General features: G+C 54.0%; 3 protein-coding genes across 3 annotated transcripts; all 3 read right to left on the bottom strand.

Moving 5' to 3' along the window:
• Positions 1 to 448: 448 nt before the first annotated feature.
• LOC112879840 lies at positions 449 to 1,638 on the bottom strand. Its single transcript, XM_025944255.1, has one exon. The coding sequence runs from the start codon at positions 1,492 to 1,494 to the stop codon at positions 583 to 585; it is 912 nt and encodes a 303-aa protein (XP_025800040.1). The 5' UTR covers positions 1,495 to 1,638; the 3' UTR covers positions 449 to 582.
• Positions 1,639 to 8,418: 6,780 nt separating this feature from the next.
• On the bottom strand, positions 8,419 to 9,593 carry LOC112883116. Its single transcript, XM_025948348.1, has one exon. The coding sequence runs from the start codon at positions 9,524 to 9,526 to the stop codon at positions 8,447 to 8,449; it is 1,080 nt and encodes a 359-aa protein (XP_025804133.1). The 5' UTR covers positions 9,527 to 9,593; the 3' UTR covers positions 8,419 to 8,446.
• A 7,206-nt stretch (positions 9,594 to 16,799) lies between these two features.
• LOC112881456 (cytokinin riboside 5'-monophosphate phosphoribohydrolase LOG3-like) lies at positions 16,800 to 18,884 on the bottom strand. The gene is made up of 7 exons (XM_025946153.1): positions 18,578 to 18,884; positions 18,384 to 18,481; positions 18,247 to 18,277; positions 18,046 to 18,145; positions 17,861 to 17,931; positions 17,595 to 17,738; positions 16,800 to 16,904 (listed from the first exon to the last, which is right to left on the bottom strand). The coding sequence occupies exons 1-7, from the start codon at positions 18,722 to 18,724 to the stop codon at positions 16,800 to 16,802; spliced, it is 696 nt and encodes a 231-aa protein (XP_025801938.1). The 5' UTR covers positions 18,725 to 18,884.
• Between the last annotated feature and the right edge of the window lie 444 nt (positions 18,885 to 19,328).

Below are 19,328 nucleotides of genomic sequence, written 5' to 3'. Positions count from 1 at the left end.
CGGTGAAGGTACACCCGATCTCGTTCGTTTCCAATGCTGTTTGCCGTAGTCGTAATTGATACTGTCATTGGTCAGTCGTTGGTCTGAATCTCAGATGCTTTCTGTGAATCGCAGGCATTCTACATCTCGTGGTACTTCGGAGAAAGAGAAAAACTTTATCTGAATTTTGGCTCTACTCTACTAGGCAAGTAAATATGCCTGAGCTTTTACATGGTCGAAGCCCATACAGATAGTATTACCACTATGATGCTAAACGTGATTCTGTAAAAACTGTGAGTTTGACCTAGTATATCCACATGAGAATTTTACATCTTCTTAAACTTCCACAAAGTGCTAATTGTTCTAATGTTCTTCATGTACATACTTTTAGCGGACATATTCATGATTCATGAAACTACAGCATAGCAAATTCTACTCTCTCTGAACTATACTATAACGGAATATTATATCACAAATCGTTTGCTAAAACTGTGATGAGATTTGGTACTAATTTGTTTGCTGAAACGAAGTATGTGACAGGCAATCCTTAAAAAGATGGATGGCAATCATCGGACATTTACAACGTCGCAGGACTCTCAAGCATCACAAGCTGACGCAGTTCAGGAGACAAACCCTGCTCTTGATAAGGTTCCTGAACAGGCGCTCCAATCCCTCCTCGAGGCCTTCGATGCAACCCTCCAGGGCCTGCAGCTGGCTCTGAGCCTTCATCTGCCCATCGCCACTGGCGACATCCTTGATGCAGAAAGAACCAGACGCTGGTTCGTCAGCGTCAGCACGAGCGCCCTCCTGATCCTCCCCGGACGCCGTGCTCATGCTCCTGCTGTACATCAGGGCTCTCGACACTAGCGACCACTTGCCGGCGGTGCTCGGCCTGACGACGGCCTGCCTCAGCAAGGCCTCCACGGACGCTTGCAGGAGAGAGACGGTGAGCTCCCTCACCTCCGCCAGCATCGCGACCGGCCTCGGCGCGCCGCCGCAGGAATCATCCCTGGCGGTCTCGGCGGCGGCGCGCCTCCCGCACCCCCTCCTGATCGCCCTGCTCGCCTTCTTCAGCGCCGCCGCGTACGCCTCCACCCTGCCGCCGACGACGGCCGCGTCGCCCCGCGACGGCAGCTGCTCAGGGTTCCACGCCGCTCGACGGTGCCTGCGGAGCGCCGAGCGCAGGTCCCGGAGCTGGTCCTTGGCGGCGGCGAGGCCGTCCCTGGCGGCGCCGCAGAGGTCCAGCAGCGCCACGGAGCCCTCGAGCTCGGCCTCCACGAGGCGCCTGTGCCGGGGCAGGCGGAGCGCGTCCCAGTTGGTGGGCAGGCGGACGACCTCCTCGACGTACTCGTGCAGGTCGCCGAGGTCCTGGAGCAGCGCGCGCAGGGCGTGCGCGGACGGCGGTGGCGAGGGCGGCGACGCGAGGGCCCTGAGCCGCTGCAGCTCCTGCTCGGCCTTGAGGACGAGGGCGTGGGGCCTCGTGGGCAGACTGATGGACCGCAGGTGGGTAGCCATGGACAGTCGTAAGCCGGAGAAACGGGTCGGATTCCGATCGGAAGAGAGAGATGGATCACGATCAACCGAGCTGTGGCCGTGGCCGCGTGTGTGTGTGATCAGACCCGCTTCTGCTGCAGCCCTTTTATACGCGAGAACACCTTCACATTTTCTGAAGCCCGGCAGCGCGAACCAACATGTGCGAGTTGCAGATGGCATGGGCCGGGTGGACACCGTGGATCCGGTAGGCACTGTCCCGTGCCACTTGCGCTCCGTCTTTTGCCCTTGGTATAACTAACCGAGCTCATCATCAGCACGATCATCGTCGTCGCCGTGACAATTATCGTGTCCAAATAATTTGGCGCCCATCATGCGCGCGCGCTAGATGCGCAACCACCTTGTTCATCGATCATATGCAGTGGGTGGCTACTAGATTACTGTGTGAAGAACCAGTCATTGCCAGGACAGGCCTGCATGCCCGGTCATGTCGCTTTGTTTAATCAAAACAAACAGTTTTGGAGGATTGTTCAAGTAACCGTCTAGTCGAAGCACGAGGATGAACAGAGCCCAGAGTGTTTCTGTGCCGGCTGAGACGCGCACAAACACGTGGACAAGGAAACACTCTGGGCTCTTCTTGTAATGCAGCCCCTTTAACCTATTGCAACGGCAGAGCAACTTGCTCGACAATGCCAACTCCGGTGCAGCGAAATGTACCAGCAAGTGACTCGAGGCCTCATCATGGAGAGCGCCACGTCATCATCTTGTAGGTTTCTCCGGCACCTGAACTGAAAGCTGTCGAACAGAACAGATTTGTCGACCTCCCTAGGTCAGGGATGCAACACAGCTCGTTTAGTGCCTGTTTTTGTTGCGTGTTTTGGATGCCAAGTTAAGCTGACTGGAGGTAGCGTTCCTCTCGCTCATTTTGGCAATCGGACTCACTTTAAAGGCCTACGTGCAGTGACAAAGCTCGGTAGTATAAGAACGCACGATGTGCAATCCTATAGGAATGTGGATCGCAGAATTCAAAAATGGTGTTTGGTTGCTGGGCTTGAACTTTGCAAGAATTAGATGGTAGTGTATATGAAGACCAAAGAGAATCATTGAATGAGGTTGGATTTGATGCTAGACTTCCTTCAAAGTTTATACACAACAGACTTCAATACTTTTACATGAATCATGAGCCCAGGTACTACAACTAGGCAGAGAAGTTTTTTTTATGGATCAAGTTCCAAAAAGAATCTCTATTGTTTTTTGCATTTGTTCCGGAGTGGTCCCAAGTGTTAAGTTTTTCTTTGTTGTAGAAGACATTCCTGACAGTGGGATTCAAAAATATATTCACACTTGGGCGATGTGTCTACAGTGTATGCACGTTGAGCAGGGCGACTCTGCTCTGAACAATTTGCCTGAACAGATGCTCTGTCTTTGGAGAGCGCCACGTCATCATTCCTGACAGTGGGATTCAAAACCAATTCACGCTTGTCAATGTGGTTACAAAGTAAGCACGTTGAGCAGGGCAACTCTGCTCTGAACAATATGCCTGAACAGATGCTGCAGCCCGCTCGCCACGGCCTCCACACTGTCGTCCTCTAGCTCCTGCAACGTCTCCTGAGCGCTCATCACCCCATCCTCCCCGTCCAGATCTTTACACGCACCACCTGCTCTTCCTCGTGTCCACAACTCGCGCGGACAGCGACGCCAGCACACACTGCAGCACGGCGACGATGACCACCAGGCCTGCTTACCGGCCTTCGCCAGGCACCAGACTACCCACGCGCGGCCGCCCTGGCGAGCGCGGCGTCCCCTTCCCGGAGCGCGCGCCGCGCCGCGAGCAGGTGCTGCTTGCGGCGGCGTCCCTGCGCGCTCGCACGGGTCCAGCAGCTCCACGGCGCGCCTCCTCGACAGCGCGTCGCAGCCGCCCGGGAGCCGCGCACGAGCTCGTCGCCGGCGCCGCCGGACGATGGCAGGGGAGAAGGCCTTTTAACATTTACCCCCCTGATTTGGATCGCGATATTAATCGCGATTCAGTATTTTATATTTAACCACCTATTTCGATCGCGATTAACAATCGCGATTCGATATTTTGCATTTAACCCCCTATTTAGGATCGTGATTATGGATCGCGATCCGATAGTTTACATTATGACCCCTGGTTTTGCATTTGCCCCCGAACTTATACAGATTAGCCCTCCCCCTCCTCTTTCTTCCTCGGCCGTCCGCCGCCACCGCGCGCCGGGGCGCTTGTCGATCAGCAGTTCGAATCTATCAGGAGCCGCCGTCGCCTATTGGTGAAGGAGGATTCGATGGCTTTTCCTCACTTCCCAGTTCGCCCGCTTCCCTTCCCGCCCGGTGCTTGGCTCGCTCGTCGGGCGGCCGTCTGAATCTGCGAGCGTACCGTCGCCGTCGTGGTTGAAGAAGACAGCCGATTTGGGCATGGTCCAATGAGAGACAGATAAATGCTACAGAAAGACGATCTGGAGCGGCGCGGAGCTGCTTCCCCACGTTCCAGCCTGCCTGTGAACCGCCGGTGAAGATGTTCACACGCGCAGGTGGTTCGGACTTCGGAGTGAGATGGCAACGATCACAGCTCTGCTTCCGCGGGGTGCTCTGGTGATCGACCAGCTCTGGCTCGTCTACCTCCGCATTCATGCCGGGAGGGTCAAACTCTTGCCTGGGTAGAATTAGACGTGGAGAGAAACGAAGTCAGGTCACATCAGTTGCCGTCAGTGACCTGGATTATGCATTGCATTATCCATTTCCGTGATTAAAATAGGGCATGGTAATAAAGTTCAATGCAAGCTTCTCATGGAAAATCTATTTCAATATCCACTGAAAGAACATGACTTGGCAACACAGCATCATCTTACAGGGAAATCTGGAGGCTACATAGCAGAACAGGAGGAACAGGTGTGATCTAATCATCACTGCGAAATTTTCACACAAACAAATCGTGTGCAAATATGCCACATTTGTTAGGTATAAGCAATAAGCTAGATGGAGACAGCTTTTTTAAAAAAAAGCTAGATGGGGACAAAGCAAACAAACAAGGGTGTTCCTACTTCTTTCCCCCTCAAACACAAGGGTGCTCATTATTCCTATTACTACTACTGTCTACTGAAGATACAAAAAGTAGCTCCAATTGATTCAACCTTCAAGGCTACAGAGGTATATTAGAAGCAACAAGCCGTTCCAAACGATAAGTAACACACAAGTTCTATCCTAAGCTTAACAACTGTATGAGTACAACCAAACTATACCTTGTTAAGCAGGATGACCTAATTGATACCGTGTCTCAAGGAATAGTGTCCTTGACAGTTTTTGACTTGTTGCCATCGTATTTTGAAGGGCCACACATCAGAAAATCTACATCCTGATCACAGATATTTTAAGAAATAAAAATGATACATTGTAGATCAAAAGTCTACCTAAGTAGCTCTATACCTAGGTGGACATCTGCAGAGCCGAAACAAGGTATCTGATACGTCAATCCTTCAAGTTGGGTTTCAAAGAGAGAGAGAGAGAGAGAGTGAACTTGAGAGGAAACCGAAGTACTTCAAAAGAAAGAAAGAAAGAAAGAAAGGAAACCGAATTTCCTGGAGGAGGGTATCAGCTGAAAACAAGAAAAACAATCTAGAGCAGAAGAGTCAAAACAGAACAAGAAGTTCCAAACTCATGCTGCATGAATCCAACATCAGAAGGAAATAAAAACAGACAATGTCAAGTATATATAGGCAAGCCACCAACTACTTTCATCACTTGAAGTCATGTTACTGAAGCTACTAAATGCCAGATTTTGCCAACATGTGCATAGGAGATTAAAGTGGATGAACAAGTAAAACAATGATTTGCAGTTTTGATCAAACATATTGAAGGTCTTACTTTGGCATAGATAAAAAAAAAGGAAAAAGAGCATACAACGGGAAGATTGCACATTTGAAAACGCAAGCTTTTTCTGCACGAAAAATCACTGAAGACCTGCACTAGGATCGGGTTATGCTATGCAGACTGATGAGGGATGTCACTAACAAGCAGAAATGAACTGTCAATGGCAATAGCTTTAAGTTGTAGTGCTAAGTTATTGAGCAGTGGTCAAAACATAGAGAAAATAGTAAAGTACATAAAAACTAATTAACACAGATACCTATAATCAAAGTGGTATGCTGCCAATTCTTTTGTGCACTACACAAGAACTGAGGTACATAATACTAACTGCAGAATTAGCACTTCAGCGAATTTACGAGAGAAAGTGGAATAATTGATGCCAGAAGCGGATACGCGACCAAACGAACAGCTCGATTACTGATTCCTGGAAGGACGAAAGGCATCGTAGCTTCCCTTGCGGTTCGTTGCGGATGCCAGCATCGTCAGACGTCTGATCGTGGAAGGTCAGGCATTCGGCATCACTCTCCAGGGACCGAAGTAGAAACTCCGATGATGCCGGCTTTACCATCCAGGTGGCATCCAAATGCCTTGGCCATTGTCGTGGCCGTCGTCGTCGTCGTCGGAGGAGGAGGCCACGGAACTGCTCGAGGCTCTGCGCGGCGGCGCTTGAACATGTGATGTGCGCGAGGGAGCTGCGGTGGTCGGCGACCGCCAGCAAGCCCAGCCGCGCGTGGATGGGGAACGAGGACGCCGTCGTGGAGATCCCAGCTGGCAACTTCTGAACGCTGCTTCCGTGTCGTCGAACTTAACCGCGCCCTGCCGCGAAGCGTGCCCAAAACACGCCGCGCGCCGTCGCCTACGGCAAGGAAGGATCCCTTCTTTGTAATTTGCCCCCTGATTTGGACGCGACTATTAATCGCGATCCAGTTATTTACACTTTAATCCCTATATTTTACAATTTACCCCCTAGTTTGGATCGCGACTATAAATCGCGATCCAAATTAGGGGGTTAAATAAAAATACCAGGGATAAATTTTCTATATTACCCCCTTGTTTTTTCACTTTGCCCCCTAACTTATACAGATTAGCCCTCCCCCGCTCTCTCTTTCGTGCTTGGCCGTTGGCTGGCCGGCCGCCGCCGCCGCCAACCGGAGCCCTCGTCGATAAGCCATTTAGAGCTATCGGGAGCCGCCGCCGTCGGTCTGTGAAGGAGGATCTCGGGCTGCAGATTAGCTTGTACATCGGATGATTTTTCCTCACTTCCTAGTTCCCCTTGCTTCCCACCCGGGGTTGTCTCGCTCGTCGAACGGCCATTTGAAGCTACGAGCGTACCGTCGCCGTCGTCGTTGAAGAAGATAGCCCGACCTAGCATCGTGCGACGAGCTCCAGATAATTACACTCTACGGAAAGAACCACCTAACACGTTGACCCCCGGTGATGAGCATGCGGCAGGCCAGCGGGAGGACGAGCTGGAGCGCGGTGCTGCTTCCCCCACGTTCCAGCCTGCCTGTGGACTGGCACTGCCGGCGAAGAGGCCGGAACGCGCAGGTGGTTCAGAGTGCGGCGGCGACGAGCAGCTCTGATTGCGCTTGCGCGGGTTCTCCGGTGACCGAGGCGGGCAGCCGGCCGCTGAAGGTCTCTGGTCCGCCTGGAACAAGATGGTCCCATTCACTGGACAATTTGCACTCTGCATTATAACATTACAGGAAAAAAAGGCAGGGCTTTGTGAAGTCAGCTTGCCTTGCCTGCTTAGCTAATCTATCTGCAACCTTGTTGGCGGTTCTCTGAATCTTTAACACCTGATGCTGAATGCCACCATTGATTGTGGCAAATTGATGCAGAAGTGGACGAAGCGTCCAGTGTCCTGGTTGAGTGACAGGACATGCTTGCTGTAGTGCTGTGGTCAGGATTTGGCAATCACTACGGCAGTGTTGTAGTCCCAGTTGCTTAGCCAATCTTGCGGCTAGAACTATAGCCTGAGCTTCCACTGCTAGAGGGTCAATCTGGTCCTGCACTCCAACCTGTACAAATGTTTCTATCCTATTTTGGATGCTTGAGGCGGTTTAGGGTTGAAGCTGCCAATTCCTGCGATTACAGGTCCAGCGGCAAGTGATTTGCATGTGCCCCTGCTCTCCAGGGTGTGCTGCTGCGTGCGAGTTGACCAGTAACCCCTTATCTTATTGCAACCGCAAAGCAACTTGCTCGACAATTCCGGCTCTGGAGCAGCAAAGTGTCTCGACGAGTGACTCAAGGGGAGGGGGACAGCTCCATAAGACGCAGCGTGACATGTTGGGGTTTCGATTAACTGTAACTTGCTTTGCTAGTATAAATTAAGCACTACTAAGAATTAAAAAGACAGCTTTCCTTCCTTCCCAAAAAAGAGAGAAATCTTTGGAGAGGACATCATCATCATCTTGTAGATTCTCCTGAAGTGAAATCTATCGAACAGATTTTGTCAACCTTCATAAGTTTCTGCTCCGTCAAGTCAAGTTGGCGTTTCAGACAAGGAAAACTGCTTGTTTACTGTTTTTTTTTTGTTTTTGTTGCCTGAACATCAAGTCAAATTGATTGGAGGTAGTATTTCTCTTGCTCCCTTGAAAAGGGAAATCCTAAATGGATGTGGAATATCTAGTTCCAAAATGATGTTTGGTTTCTGGGCATGAACTTTGCAAGAACTGGATGGTAGATGAAGACCAGAGAGAATAATTGCATTCGGTTGGATTTGATGTTAAGAGTTCCTTCATAATTTCTACAGAACACACTTCCTCAAAAAAAAAATCTACAGAACACACTTCAATATTTTATATTAGTCATGAGCCTTGGCCTGGTACTACAACTAGATAGAGAAGCTTTATATAGATTCAATACCTAAAAAATGTTTATTTCATTTGTTCCAAAGTGGTCCCAGTAGTGTAAGTTTTTCTTTGTTGTCATTTTATCTGAGCAGAGATCGATGTGCTGTCTGATCTAGTGTTGATTCAGTATAGATAAAAATGTAGCTTATGCTCAGAGAAGAAGAAAAAAAAAAGAAGTGGCCTCAGAGAAGACATTCCTGACAGTGGGATCCAAAATCTATTCACACTTGGCGATGTGGTTACAAAGTAAGCACGTTGAGCAGGGCAACTCTGCTCTGAACAATTTGCCTGAACAGATGCTCTAGCCCGCTCTCCACGGCTTCCACACTGTCCTCTAGCTCCTGCAACGTCTCCTGAGCGCTCAACACTCCATCCTCCCCGTCCAAATCTCTACACACACAAAGCGACCAGTCGCTGCGCATCAGCTTCGACACGACGCACCACCTGATCTTCCTCGTGTCCACGACTCGCGCGGACAGCGTCGACAGCACACCCTGCAGCACGGCGACGGTGACCGCCACCGCCTCCGACAGCACCTTCACCGCGGCCGGCGCCTCGGCGTCCGCCGGCGCCGCGCGCCTGCCCAGGGCCTTTCTCGCGCCGGCCTGTTTGCCGGCCTTGGCCAGGCACCGGGCGTACCCCCGCACGGCCGCCCTGGCGAGCGCGGTGTCCCCTCTCCGGAGCGCGCGCCGCGCCGCGCGCACGTGCTGCTTCGCGGACGCGGCGGCGTCCCGGGCGCGCTCGCACAGGTCCAGCAGCGCCACCGACGCGTCCAGCCCCGCCTCCACGGCGCGCCTCCACCGCGCGCTCGACAGCGCGTCGCGGCCGCCCGGGAGCCGCACGAGCTCCTCGATGCGCCCGTACGCGTCGCCGAGCCGCCCCGCGAGCGCCGCGGGGGACGGCGCCGACGCCGCCGCGCCGGACCGGAGGCGCTGCAGCTCGTCCTCGAGCTCCAGCACCAGGGCGTGCGGCCTCACGGGCAGGCTGGTCGACCGCAGCTGCTGGCACGCCATCGACCTCTTCTCTGCTACCGAAACGCGGCACCGGACGTACGTACGTGTTCGACCCCGTGTCACGCTTTGGCTTCCTTGTTCCGAGGTTGCGGCGAGCCTTCGCGGCGGGTTATATCCGGGGTGCGGGGGGCGGGGGCGGGGGCATGGGCGTGGCGCCGGGGGGCGGCAGCGTGTCGTGGGGTTGGGGAGGCCGGCGCGTCGTGCTCGGCGAGCGGTGTCGGAGCGGTCGGCCGGCATGATGCGGGCCGCGGGGCACGGGAGGCCGTCAGGTGGGTGGGCCGGCGGGGGGGACATGTCCGCTTGCATGCCCGGCCTCGTGACCCCGTGCAGGCGCTGGCGCCAGCAGGTCTTGCGTGTGGTGTTGGAGCTGCCTCCGTGCAGCGCGGGCATCGCCAAGTTTAGGCGCAGCTTGCAACAGCGAAAATGGCTCCGACTCCTTTGTAGTGGCATTTTAACTTGAGCCCACTTATCTCCAAAAAAATAGTGATTAGAAGAATTCCATTACTAAATTCAAAGTTGACGTTCTCGAGCTTGAGTTGGTAGCAGTTATTTGTTCTCCTCAAAATTGAAAGTTGAGCAACCGTCCCTTTTAGCATGGTATGTGAAAGGGGAAAAAAATTTAACGTTGCGCTGACAATTTAGGCTTTGGAGGTAAAGTTGTTCTAAAATTTGTCCATCCACGTTTTTTACAAAGTGACGTCACATCCACTTTACTGTACAGCGACACGTGTCGCTTGGCGCTTCAGTCATTTGACGACAAAGAGGATAAAAGGTCACTAAAGTTGTCTACGAATTTGACTGTACAATCTCGAAGACAGTTACACACCCTCACTAACCGGTAACGACTAATAACGAGCGGGTTGCACTGGAGTAGAAGGGAAACGCAGGTTTGCCGGCCCCCTCGGTGTGGGGAAACAAAGCAAGGGCTATTTTAGTTTACCTGAAGATGCCTCCTGTCGAGCGCCGAGCATGTCTCGCCTGCGGTGTGGATCAATACAGCCGACCAAATCAAACCGCAGCGTGCGCTCGTGTCCTCACGCAGCGTGTCAAAGGAGGCGCCATCGGCGTCAAGTGTTAGCAAGAACCCATGTCCTCTTGTGAGTCTTGGCAGAAAAAGCCCCGAAGGAAACTATAGAAGATGGGCCCCAACCCAAGGTGCTCTTCTGCATGAAGATCCCAGCTGCTCCGTATCAACACCGCCGTTCGTTGCCGCATGATTTCAGTGGCTTGGCAATGGCAGCTGCTGCATCGACCCTGCCTCGATTTCCTCTGAATCTCTGGCTCGTCCGCGGTCCGGCGATACACGCGAGCACCCAAACCACCGAGCCGCCGACCGCCCCCCCCCCCCCCCCCTCTGGCCTGCTGGTCGGCGGACGGCCAGTGGCGCACGTCGGAGCGCGAGGAAAAGCAAAACCACCAGTGGACGAGCCGCCTGAGCCGCAGCGTCTGGCCTGCCGCCTCGACGTCTCGCACCGCCGTCGCGGCCATGTGAGTGTGACGAGGAGGATCGGAGGGGCGGCGGCCGGGGCTCGGGCCGCAGGGACGTGCATGCGGCATGGAGATTCGAGTCACGGCGCCACGGGCGTGCATGATCGGTCGCTTGCTGCTCTGTTCACTCGCGCGGCATGGCATCGACAGGCTGGCACGTCGGCATCTGCGTATGCCTGCAGCCTTGCTTGGCATGGACGGATCGGTGACGCAAGTAAGACGCGAGATGGCGTCACGGGCGAGAAGGCTCGGAGAACCGGATGCAGTAGCGGGGAGTTCCATGTCCGGGCTCGGAGGGGCGTCCGGACGACTGGACAGTGCCCTTGGGGGCGAAGCTAGAGCGACCACGAACACGAAGGGTGCACCATTAGCTCTAGGTTGTTCTAAAGGATGCATAGATTTTAATTTGGAGGGTACATAAGTGGTGAAAACTTGACTGCCATATGTATTTTTAAGTTTCTTTCGTAGGTGCATTGGCACCCACTCCGCCCTACCCAGCTTCGCCCCTGCTCGGCAAATCGCACGCAAGAAGGGGAGAATGCGAGGTGAATAAAAACCAAAGGACAAAAACGTTTGGGCTTTGATCGTGGGCTGTAAATGGCCTGGACCAAGTTACATAAATGGGCTGAACGGAGAGGCGCTAGCTGCAAGAAGAAGCCCACGTACACTCTGCCACAAGTGCCCCGTCGTGAACAATACTCCTCTATCAATTCTCCTCGCTCTCGCTCGATCAGCTGCACCAACTCCTCAGAAATGTCAAATCTATCGTGTACTTTCGTTTCGTTTGTTCGTTCAACAATATTTCACACTACAGGATGCGGGAAGAACTTCAACTCTGTCAGGTTAGTTCGCGCACACGACAATAGTCCACGCGAGAAGAGAGCAATGGCGTAGCACATGAGCTTGTACAATTGGCCAAACGGACACGGCATTCGGCCGTGTGGCGTTTTGCAGTGCCGATGTGTGTCGAGCATACTATTGCTCAAAAGTGTAGCCTTTCATTCTGTCGAGTAATAAACCTCGCTTCTCTCGAACAAAAGAAAGCTCGTACTACGTCCAATCAAGTATCCTAGCGTCATGTTTGGATGAGTTGCTGTTCCTTAGAACACGCACGATTGGGCACGGGAAAACACCGGACGGACGGGGACTTTTGTAACCACCAGTTGCGCGCACCGATATGATGGATCGGGTCGACGCAGCCGATCAGTAGCGCGACCTGGTCTGCAGGCCGGTGGCGCGTCCTGTCACGAACTAGCGAGCGAACGCGCGCGCACGACGCCTCGACACATCATGGTGCCTCTGAGCCCGCTTCGCCGCTAGCTAGGGCTGCTAGGCGAGGCGAGCTTATTCTCTGGGTAACGGCGTACCGTAACGTAGATCCCGTTTGGGACAGCTCCATACAGCTTCACCACCTCCTCGTGGCTCTATGAGAGGAGGGAAGAGCTTGTTTGTTACGGCTTCGGCTTCTTTAAAAACAACTCTATCTCCAGCTTGTTAGGTGGAGCTGCTTCTCCAATAAAGCTAAAGTTGTTTTGAAAAGTATTCGGCAGAACAGCTTCATCCTGCTTTTATTGAATGGATTGGAGAGGTCAAATATCCAATATGCTCTTGACTATTTGACGTTCCATTTAAAATTAAAAAATAAATAAAAAGATAATAATATAACTATACTCCCTCCGTCCCATGAAGAGTGCAATCTTATGTTTGAGAAAAATATCATAAAGAGTGTAATCCTAGGAATTGGATGTTAACTTCCTGCCTAACTAAGTGATTAGATTTGAATTGCATGCTAAAAATAACTGTACGTGGCCAATAATAAGGGTACGACGGTCTTTTCACGCCACCGCTAATGTGTCAAAAAAACTAGAATTAGACTTTTATCAGACCGAGGGATTCTTATACATTCCTTTTTCTTTCTTTCTCTTTTTTTCCTCTTCACTTCTCCCTTCATTTTTCTACTTTTTTTCTACCCTCTTCTTTTTTTTCCTCCCATCTTTTCTCTTACTTATCCGTTCCTGCTTGCCTTTCTCCACCCGCTGGCTCGATGCCAACCTGCGGTCACGCCATTGCTTCCTCCGTCTCTCACATTGTGCTGCTGCTGCCCAGCCACTACCGCTACTGCCCCCTAGCCACGGGAGAGATCTGCTAGCTGCTGACAGGCGAGGGTATGCCATTAGGCCATGCGGTTGAGCTCGCGCTGGGACCGCGTGGCTGCACCGCCGACAGCCGGGGATGGAACGGTCGGGGCACGCGACTCGTCCCCACCATCCGCCGCCGCGCCGCCGATTGTTTGCGAGAGAATGGCAGATCCCTGATTTCTTGTTCCTGTCGTCTGCACCTCAGCCCCTCGCCTCGCTCCCGCCGTCGGCACCTTCACCCCCACGGCTCTCGCTCTCACCCGCAGCCCCTTCTGAGGACAAGGATGGCAAATGACCGGAAGGAGCCGCGAGGAGCCATTTTTTTTTTATCCTGCTCCACAAATTGGCTCGAGAGAGCGGATTTTTAGAGGCTTCGCCGGTGGAGCTATTTGCCGCATTGGCGTTTGGTAGGGCCAGTCGCTGCAAGAGTCGGAGCTGAAGTCCTACCAAAGAGGTTTGAAGAGAGAAACCGGCTCCAGTCACGAGAAGCTCAAGCCGGTCGGAGCTGTCCCACGTATTCGTAGTAGACTAGTGGCAGCCACACCACATGGCTCCTACGGAACGCCCGCCTGTAATTCTCTGCTCCGGGAGAACGACGACGACGCGAAGGACCGCGCGTCCATGTAGCTAGCTCGCAGGCTCCCGGCTGGTCCATGGCTCACGTGTACCTAAAGACAGGACCGCGCTGTACAATAACGTTGCAGTACTTGTCAAGGGGCATGAAAGAAAGAAATATATAGGCCTCAATTTAAAGTCACAAGGTAATAAATTGTTTCTTTTCGAAATACCTTGTATGTGTGTGTGTGTAACAAAATTAATGAGCATGCATGCATGCAAGAGATAGGCATATGCAAGAGGCAAGAGTGAATTCGTGTGGTTTGAATGCTAGCAGCTGGCCGCGTCTGCAGGTTGTGGAAAAAGAGAACACCTTTGCATTTTGCAGGTGAGATCAAGCATGGGAGGCAGGAGAAAAGGGCGGCGTGCACATATTCCTGACAGTCTGACACTGTGCGGCAGGTACCCGGCTACGATGGATGGACATGGACCGAGGACGCTCTCGGACGCTGGACGCGGCACCAGCAGCAAGCCAGCAACTCGTCCTCTGCCGCCACTAGGAGTGGGAGGGGTAGTAAAGTTAGCAGCAGTGGCAGTGTGCACGTCGGAGCAGAGCAGCATCAGCCCCCGGCCGGCCCTCGCGGTTTCCCGTTCGGTGTACTAGGCCTAGCCTGCCACTGTTCGCCCCGTCCTGGACTCGTGGTTCAGGGTTCTCCGTGAACGCACAAAAAGAATTCTCTCTCGAGGTAACAGTGTCGCGCATAGTCTGGTAAGCGGAAACAAACCAAGCGCGGAGAGAACAAATCCGAGCACATGTATCTATCATCGCTGCATGCTACGCCAATTGACAACCACAAACCACGGCAGAAATCCAGCGACACGTACCAACCGAGAAGGGCACAGCGACGGCCATGCATCCACCCGTCGTCCCAGCCCAGCCATCATTCTCTGTACCATGCTACAAGTAGCACGCAGACGCCGGCACCACTGGTCGCATGGCTCTGCTCGATCACTCCTTCGGCACCGGCCCACGCGCGAGAACCGCCGCAGCGGCCGGTGTCGTAACAGCGACCCGTCGTGCGGACTGTAGAGCGCACGTTGCGGCGTAGCATTCCGGCCGCATTGTCAACCGAAACCAACCCTCGAGAACTTTGCAGGCACAGTGCACGGACTGGATCGTACAAGACGATCGTGCACCGGGCTCGCGCGGGAAAGCGCGAAGCAAGTGGAAAATCCTCACGGGGGGAACTCTGACCGAACTGATCGCCACCTTAATTGCATTGCTCTGACCTCTCTAGAACTCTCCAGCTGTTTGCGGTGCTACTATGCCAGCACGTGAAAGATATACCACCAAAGTTCCATGAAAAATTCAACTAAAATATGAGTGGATGCGCCCGTATCCGCGTGCACAGAAATTGAACTAAAAGAAATCAGGATGTGAGTAGTAACGTGCCACGAAACTGCTCAGCGCAGCAACGATTTTTCATGCGCAGTGCGGCCGTCCACTCGATGTCCCGTACGTTGCGTCCAACACGGCACGCGCGGCGGCAGGTGCAGGCTCGCACGGCCAGGAGCGGAGCCAGAATTTAACCATAGGAGGGGTAAGAGATCGAGTAGAAAATAAACTTACAAGAAAAAATTTCAAGCAATAGAGTATATATGACTCCAACATATTCTCTCCGTTTCAAGAAACAAATTATTGTAGGATTCAAAATTTATCAAAAAACAAGTCAAGTGCATGTGCATATAAGAATCAATCAATACCAAATATGGGTAATAAATAGAGGTAGACATGATCATTTTACCTTCTTGTTAATTAATTTGTCTTAGAATTCTTAGGATGATTTGTTTTTTGGATGGAGGGAGTAGTATAGATAGAAAATATTATATAAATGGTATACCAATGATGCTATTAGGTGCGATCACTGATCGAGAATGTAGATGAGTTTATTGGCATAAATAAAATTATACCGTGTCAATTTGCTTCAAAATATCTGGGAATACAAAACGTGGGAAAAATTATCTTTTAGTAGTACTAATATAAATATTCAAACACAATGAACCACAACTACATATCTACTACCCAGCCACAACTACGGAATTATACTACAATATCTCTAGAATGCGAATGACAATAGGGAGCCGGAGTCGGAACAATTTTATTCTATCTTGGAGGAATGGAGGTTCCAAGATTCAGTTGTAGGGTTATAGTTGATTTTTATATGCTGACTACTTGACTGCACATTGCAAAAAGAATTTATGATCTATGTATACTTATTATAACTAAAGATCAGCGCGTATGGAAAAAAACTGCCGCTGATCGGAGGGGCCGTGGCCCCTGCTGGCCCCCTTGGCTCCGCCGGTGCACACGGCACACCGCCACACGGCCCACACCATCCGTCCGTCTCGCGTGCGTGCGCGTACGTGCAGGCCGGGGCGCGCGGCATGGCGGAAAAGCTTTGAGACTCCTGGTAGCAAGTCGCGCGAGGTAGGTGCCCGGTGGGGCGGCGGGCCCGTTTACTTTCGCGCGCTGCACGTACCTGTACACGTACGTACGCGCGTACCCGGCTCCGACACGTACGAGAGGCGATCGAGGAGCTGGGCGCGCTTCCCGAGGCGCGCCGTACGTACGGTCGGGCCGTACGGGGAGGCGGGGCCGGGCCGGCCGGGTCCCAGAGCGGTGCGCGCCGTACGACGTGGCCGCACCCCGTTTAACACGTGTTACGTCGACGTGTAGTATTCCTTTGGTAGGGTGTAGAGTACGTTCGTGGATACACAGCCTAGAGCTGCCGGCTCGTGGCTGGGCAGGCAGGCAGCGAGTACGAGCACTTACTTTGCCGGCCGGTACCCTTTTTTTTTATTTCTCTCGTTTATTTACTGGTGCGGTGCATTCTGAAAAAAGGTGGAAATACAAGCCCACTTGGTTGAACGTGCGCCGCGCGTGGCCAGGCGAAACCAGCTTCTCAATGGAGAAAGGTACACGCCATGGGCGTGTGGGAACAAACATGCATGCAGCTGGTGGTCAATTACACTACCAGTTTTTACACCAATGGATGTGCCGCGACCACACCAGAATACAGATCAGGGGACAGTGGACTGACTATATATGTAGTATACACTGTCCTCTCCTAGTAAGTAATAGTAACAGCACTTGGTAGATCATGGATGGCTACTAGGGTTACACGTGGATGGGAGCACACAGTACATGGCACTGGCGAGCAATGCTAGCAACCTACAGTATCCGGGAGCAAGACGGCCACCCAGAAAACAAAATCCTCCCGGCGTTCTGCTCGTCTCTGCGTGCCGCACCCCCCCCCCCCCCTTCCCTTGCCGCCTGCAGCTAGCTAGCGACGATGGAACGACGCCGGCCGGGCAGGCGAGGCCGGCGATGGATCTAGCTAGCGGGCGACCTCGGCCGGCAGCGCGGCGTTGTAGCCGACCTGCTCGATCTCCCACCGCAGCTTGGGCATCGCCGGGTCCTCGTCCGCCACCGCCTCGTACTCCTGCATTGCATGCATGCCCGGGCACACATTAGTGCTAGAACTACTCCATTTTGTTCATGCTGCAATAAGCATGCATGGTTAGTTACTGCACACTCGATCCTAGTACACACATGGCAGTATGCATGGCACGAGGCTCAGCTCGACAAGCAGACAGTCACAACAGGCCACCGAGCAGACTTGCTGGGCTTAAAAATCTAGTGCCACTGCTAGCTAGGATCATCAAACCCAATCATTATTGCCTGCGAATTAGTAGTACATGGATGCACGGTGACCAGATTAACGAGGGCTAGGAGTCATTGCCTAAGACTGTTCCAACCCAGCTGATTAAAGAGGGCTATGAGTAAAGAACGAATCTGGACGCTTTGTGGGCGTGGAAGCAAAAGGACCCGGCGGTGCCGTTGCGCACGGGGAACGAAAGGGGAGCGGAAAGAGAGAGCGGCAGGGCAGGCGAGTGCGACACTGCCCTCCGTCTCTGTGACTGCCTTGACCACAAGACAAAAGAGGGGTCGGGTGGACCAGCCACGCACGGGGGCATGGCCGTCGTCCCCGCGCCAGGCCTGGCCAAGTCATCCACCACACCAAGGCAGCAAGGACGAGCAGAGATCAAGCCCCGGGGCGGCGGGCACGCCATCGGCAGCAAGCAAGCAAGGATCAGGGCAGGTCACGGCAGCGGCGCTGGTGGTTGTGTACCTCGAGCTTCTGGACGAGGCCCCTGGCGTCGGGGGCGCTGACGAAGATGTGGCGCTGCGCGGGCTTGATGAAGCCGTCGTCCACCGCCTTGTCGATGAAGGCCAGCAGGAAGTTGTAGTACCCGTTCACGTTCAGCAGGCCCACCTGCAGGTCGAATCGCCGCCGGGCTCGCTGTCAGTGTCCTACTGCTGCTTTGGTTGTTCATACATACACAAACGCCTGACGTGCAGAGGCATGCGTTGCGCAGTGCTGCTAATACCACTCACCGGCTTGCTGTGGATGCCGAGCTGGGCCCACGCGATCACCTCCAGGAGCTCGTCCAGCGTCCCGTACCCGCCTGCACCCAGGAGCCACGGATCATGCGCCCATGCTCATGCGGATTGTTTCGGACATCGATCGAGCTCTAACAGGCAGGTGACCGACGCGTATGCCGTGGCAGCAGGCTGCTTACCCGGGAGCGCGATGAAGGCGTCGGAGTTGCGCGCCATCTCCGCCTTGCGCTGGTGCATGCCCGCCACGGCCCGCACCTCGCCCACCGTCTCCCCGGTGATCTGCAAAGGTTGGCAACCGAGAAAATCAGCCGTGGAGGTGGCGGATGGAATGGAAGAAGCCGAGCCGTCCATCGGGCGTCCGGCAACGCCTCCCTCCTTACCTCCTTGCCCATCAGGGTCGTCGGTATGACGCTGCGCGGCAGGAAAATCAACAGCAGAGTTAGCTGGAGGAAAATTGGAGTCTGTCTGTCACGGCGCGGCAGCAGCCGGGAGGGGAGAGACGGGGAAGACGACTGACCCAATGACGTGGCCGCCGCCCTTGTGCACGGCCTCGGAGACCTCCCCCATGAGCCCCAGGCTGCCGCCTCCGTACACCAGGTCCACCTTCCTCGCCACCTGTTGGTGGGCATGGTCACAGGTATATGTTTCCAGCGGAGCAACAAACAATAGAAGCTTGGCTGCTTGAACATGATCAGGCGCGCGGGTGCTCACCAGCTCCCTGCCGAGCTCGACGGCGGCGTCCCGGTAGCTGCTCCGCTTGCCGGAGCTGCTCCCGCAGAACACGCACACCCGCCTGAACCTGCTGCCGGACCCCTTGCCCCCACCCCCGCCGCCGCTCCTCTCGACCGCCCCTTCCATCCTCCCTGCTCCGCACACCTCCCTCTGCTAGTCGTCTCCGCGACAGAGTTCTCTCCCCCCGATGGAGGGAGAAAGAAGAAGCTGAAGCTGCTGTGCGTGGCGCGCTGGTGGTGGGGGCTTGTGGCCGATCGACTGGCCGGCGGGCGGGATATAAAAGGGCGCGCTTTTGGGCCGGGGGCCCCGCAGGAACAGGAGTTCTTCATGAATCCACGGGGGGTTTTGAGAGGGAGACGAGAGCCGATTGGCACGCCGCGCTGCGGCTACCGATACCGCACGGCAGCAGCTAGCTAGGGTTAAGCAAGACGCCAGCCATTGATCAGCGCCCATGTGCCGGGAGTAATCCCCGTCCCGTCCGACCCGGTCGGGCCAGGCGCGGCGCTCGCTAGTGTGGTGCGGCCTCTGCAAGACTGCGTGCGTTAATTCCCCGGTCAAAAAAAAAATGGATCGAGTTCCACGAGCCCCGTCTCTCTCCCGGCCGTGCTGTAGATCTCGTCTGCGTCGGTGGCTGACGATGGTTGCCACTCCCGCAAGGTTGCCGCGGGCATCGGTTGCTGTCCGTGGGAAAAAAAACACACACAGAGACACTGGAGCTGAAAAAACACTG

The sequence above is a fragment of the Panicum hallii genome, chromosome 2 (assembly GCF_002211085.1).
Source record: "Panicum hallii strain FIL2 chromosome 2, PHallii_v3.1, whole genome shotgun sequence".
Taxonomy (NCBI): Eukaryota; Viridiplantae; Streptophyta; class Magnoliopsida; order Poales; family Poaceae; genus Panicum; species Panicum hallii.
Note: the sequence above shows the minus strand (reverse complement) of the source record. Positions and strands in the feature narration are given on the sequence as shown.

What these genes read in the sequence shown, in the direction of transcription:
- LOC112881456 (XM_025946153.1), bottom strand. Translation starts at nt 18,724, where the DNA reads ATGGAAGGGGCGGTCGAGAGGAGCGGCGGCGGGGGTGGGGGCAAGGGG. An exon ending in CGACCCTGATGGGCAAGGAG is followed by an intron (nt 18,146 to 18,246) that starts GTAAGGAGGGAG and finishes CAACCTTTGCAG; the next exon opens with ATCACCGGGGAGACGGTGGG. An exon ending in CGCCTTCATCGCGCTCCCGG is followed by an intron (nt 17,932 to 18,045) that starts GTAAGCAGCCTG and finishes TCCTGGGTGCAG; the next exon opens with GCGGGTACGGGACGCTGGAC.
- LOC112883116 (XM_025948348.1), bottom strand. Translation starts at nt 9,526, where the DNA reads ATGCAAGCGGACATGTCCCCCCCGCCGGCCCACCCACCTGACGGCCTC.
- LOC112879840 (XM_025944255.1), bottom strand. Translation starts at nt 1,494, where the DNA reads ATGGCTACCCACCTGCGGTCCATCAGTCTGCCCACGAGGCCCCACGCC.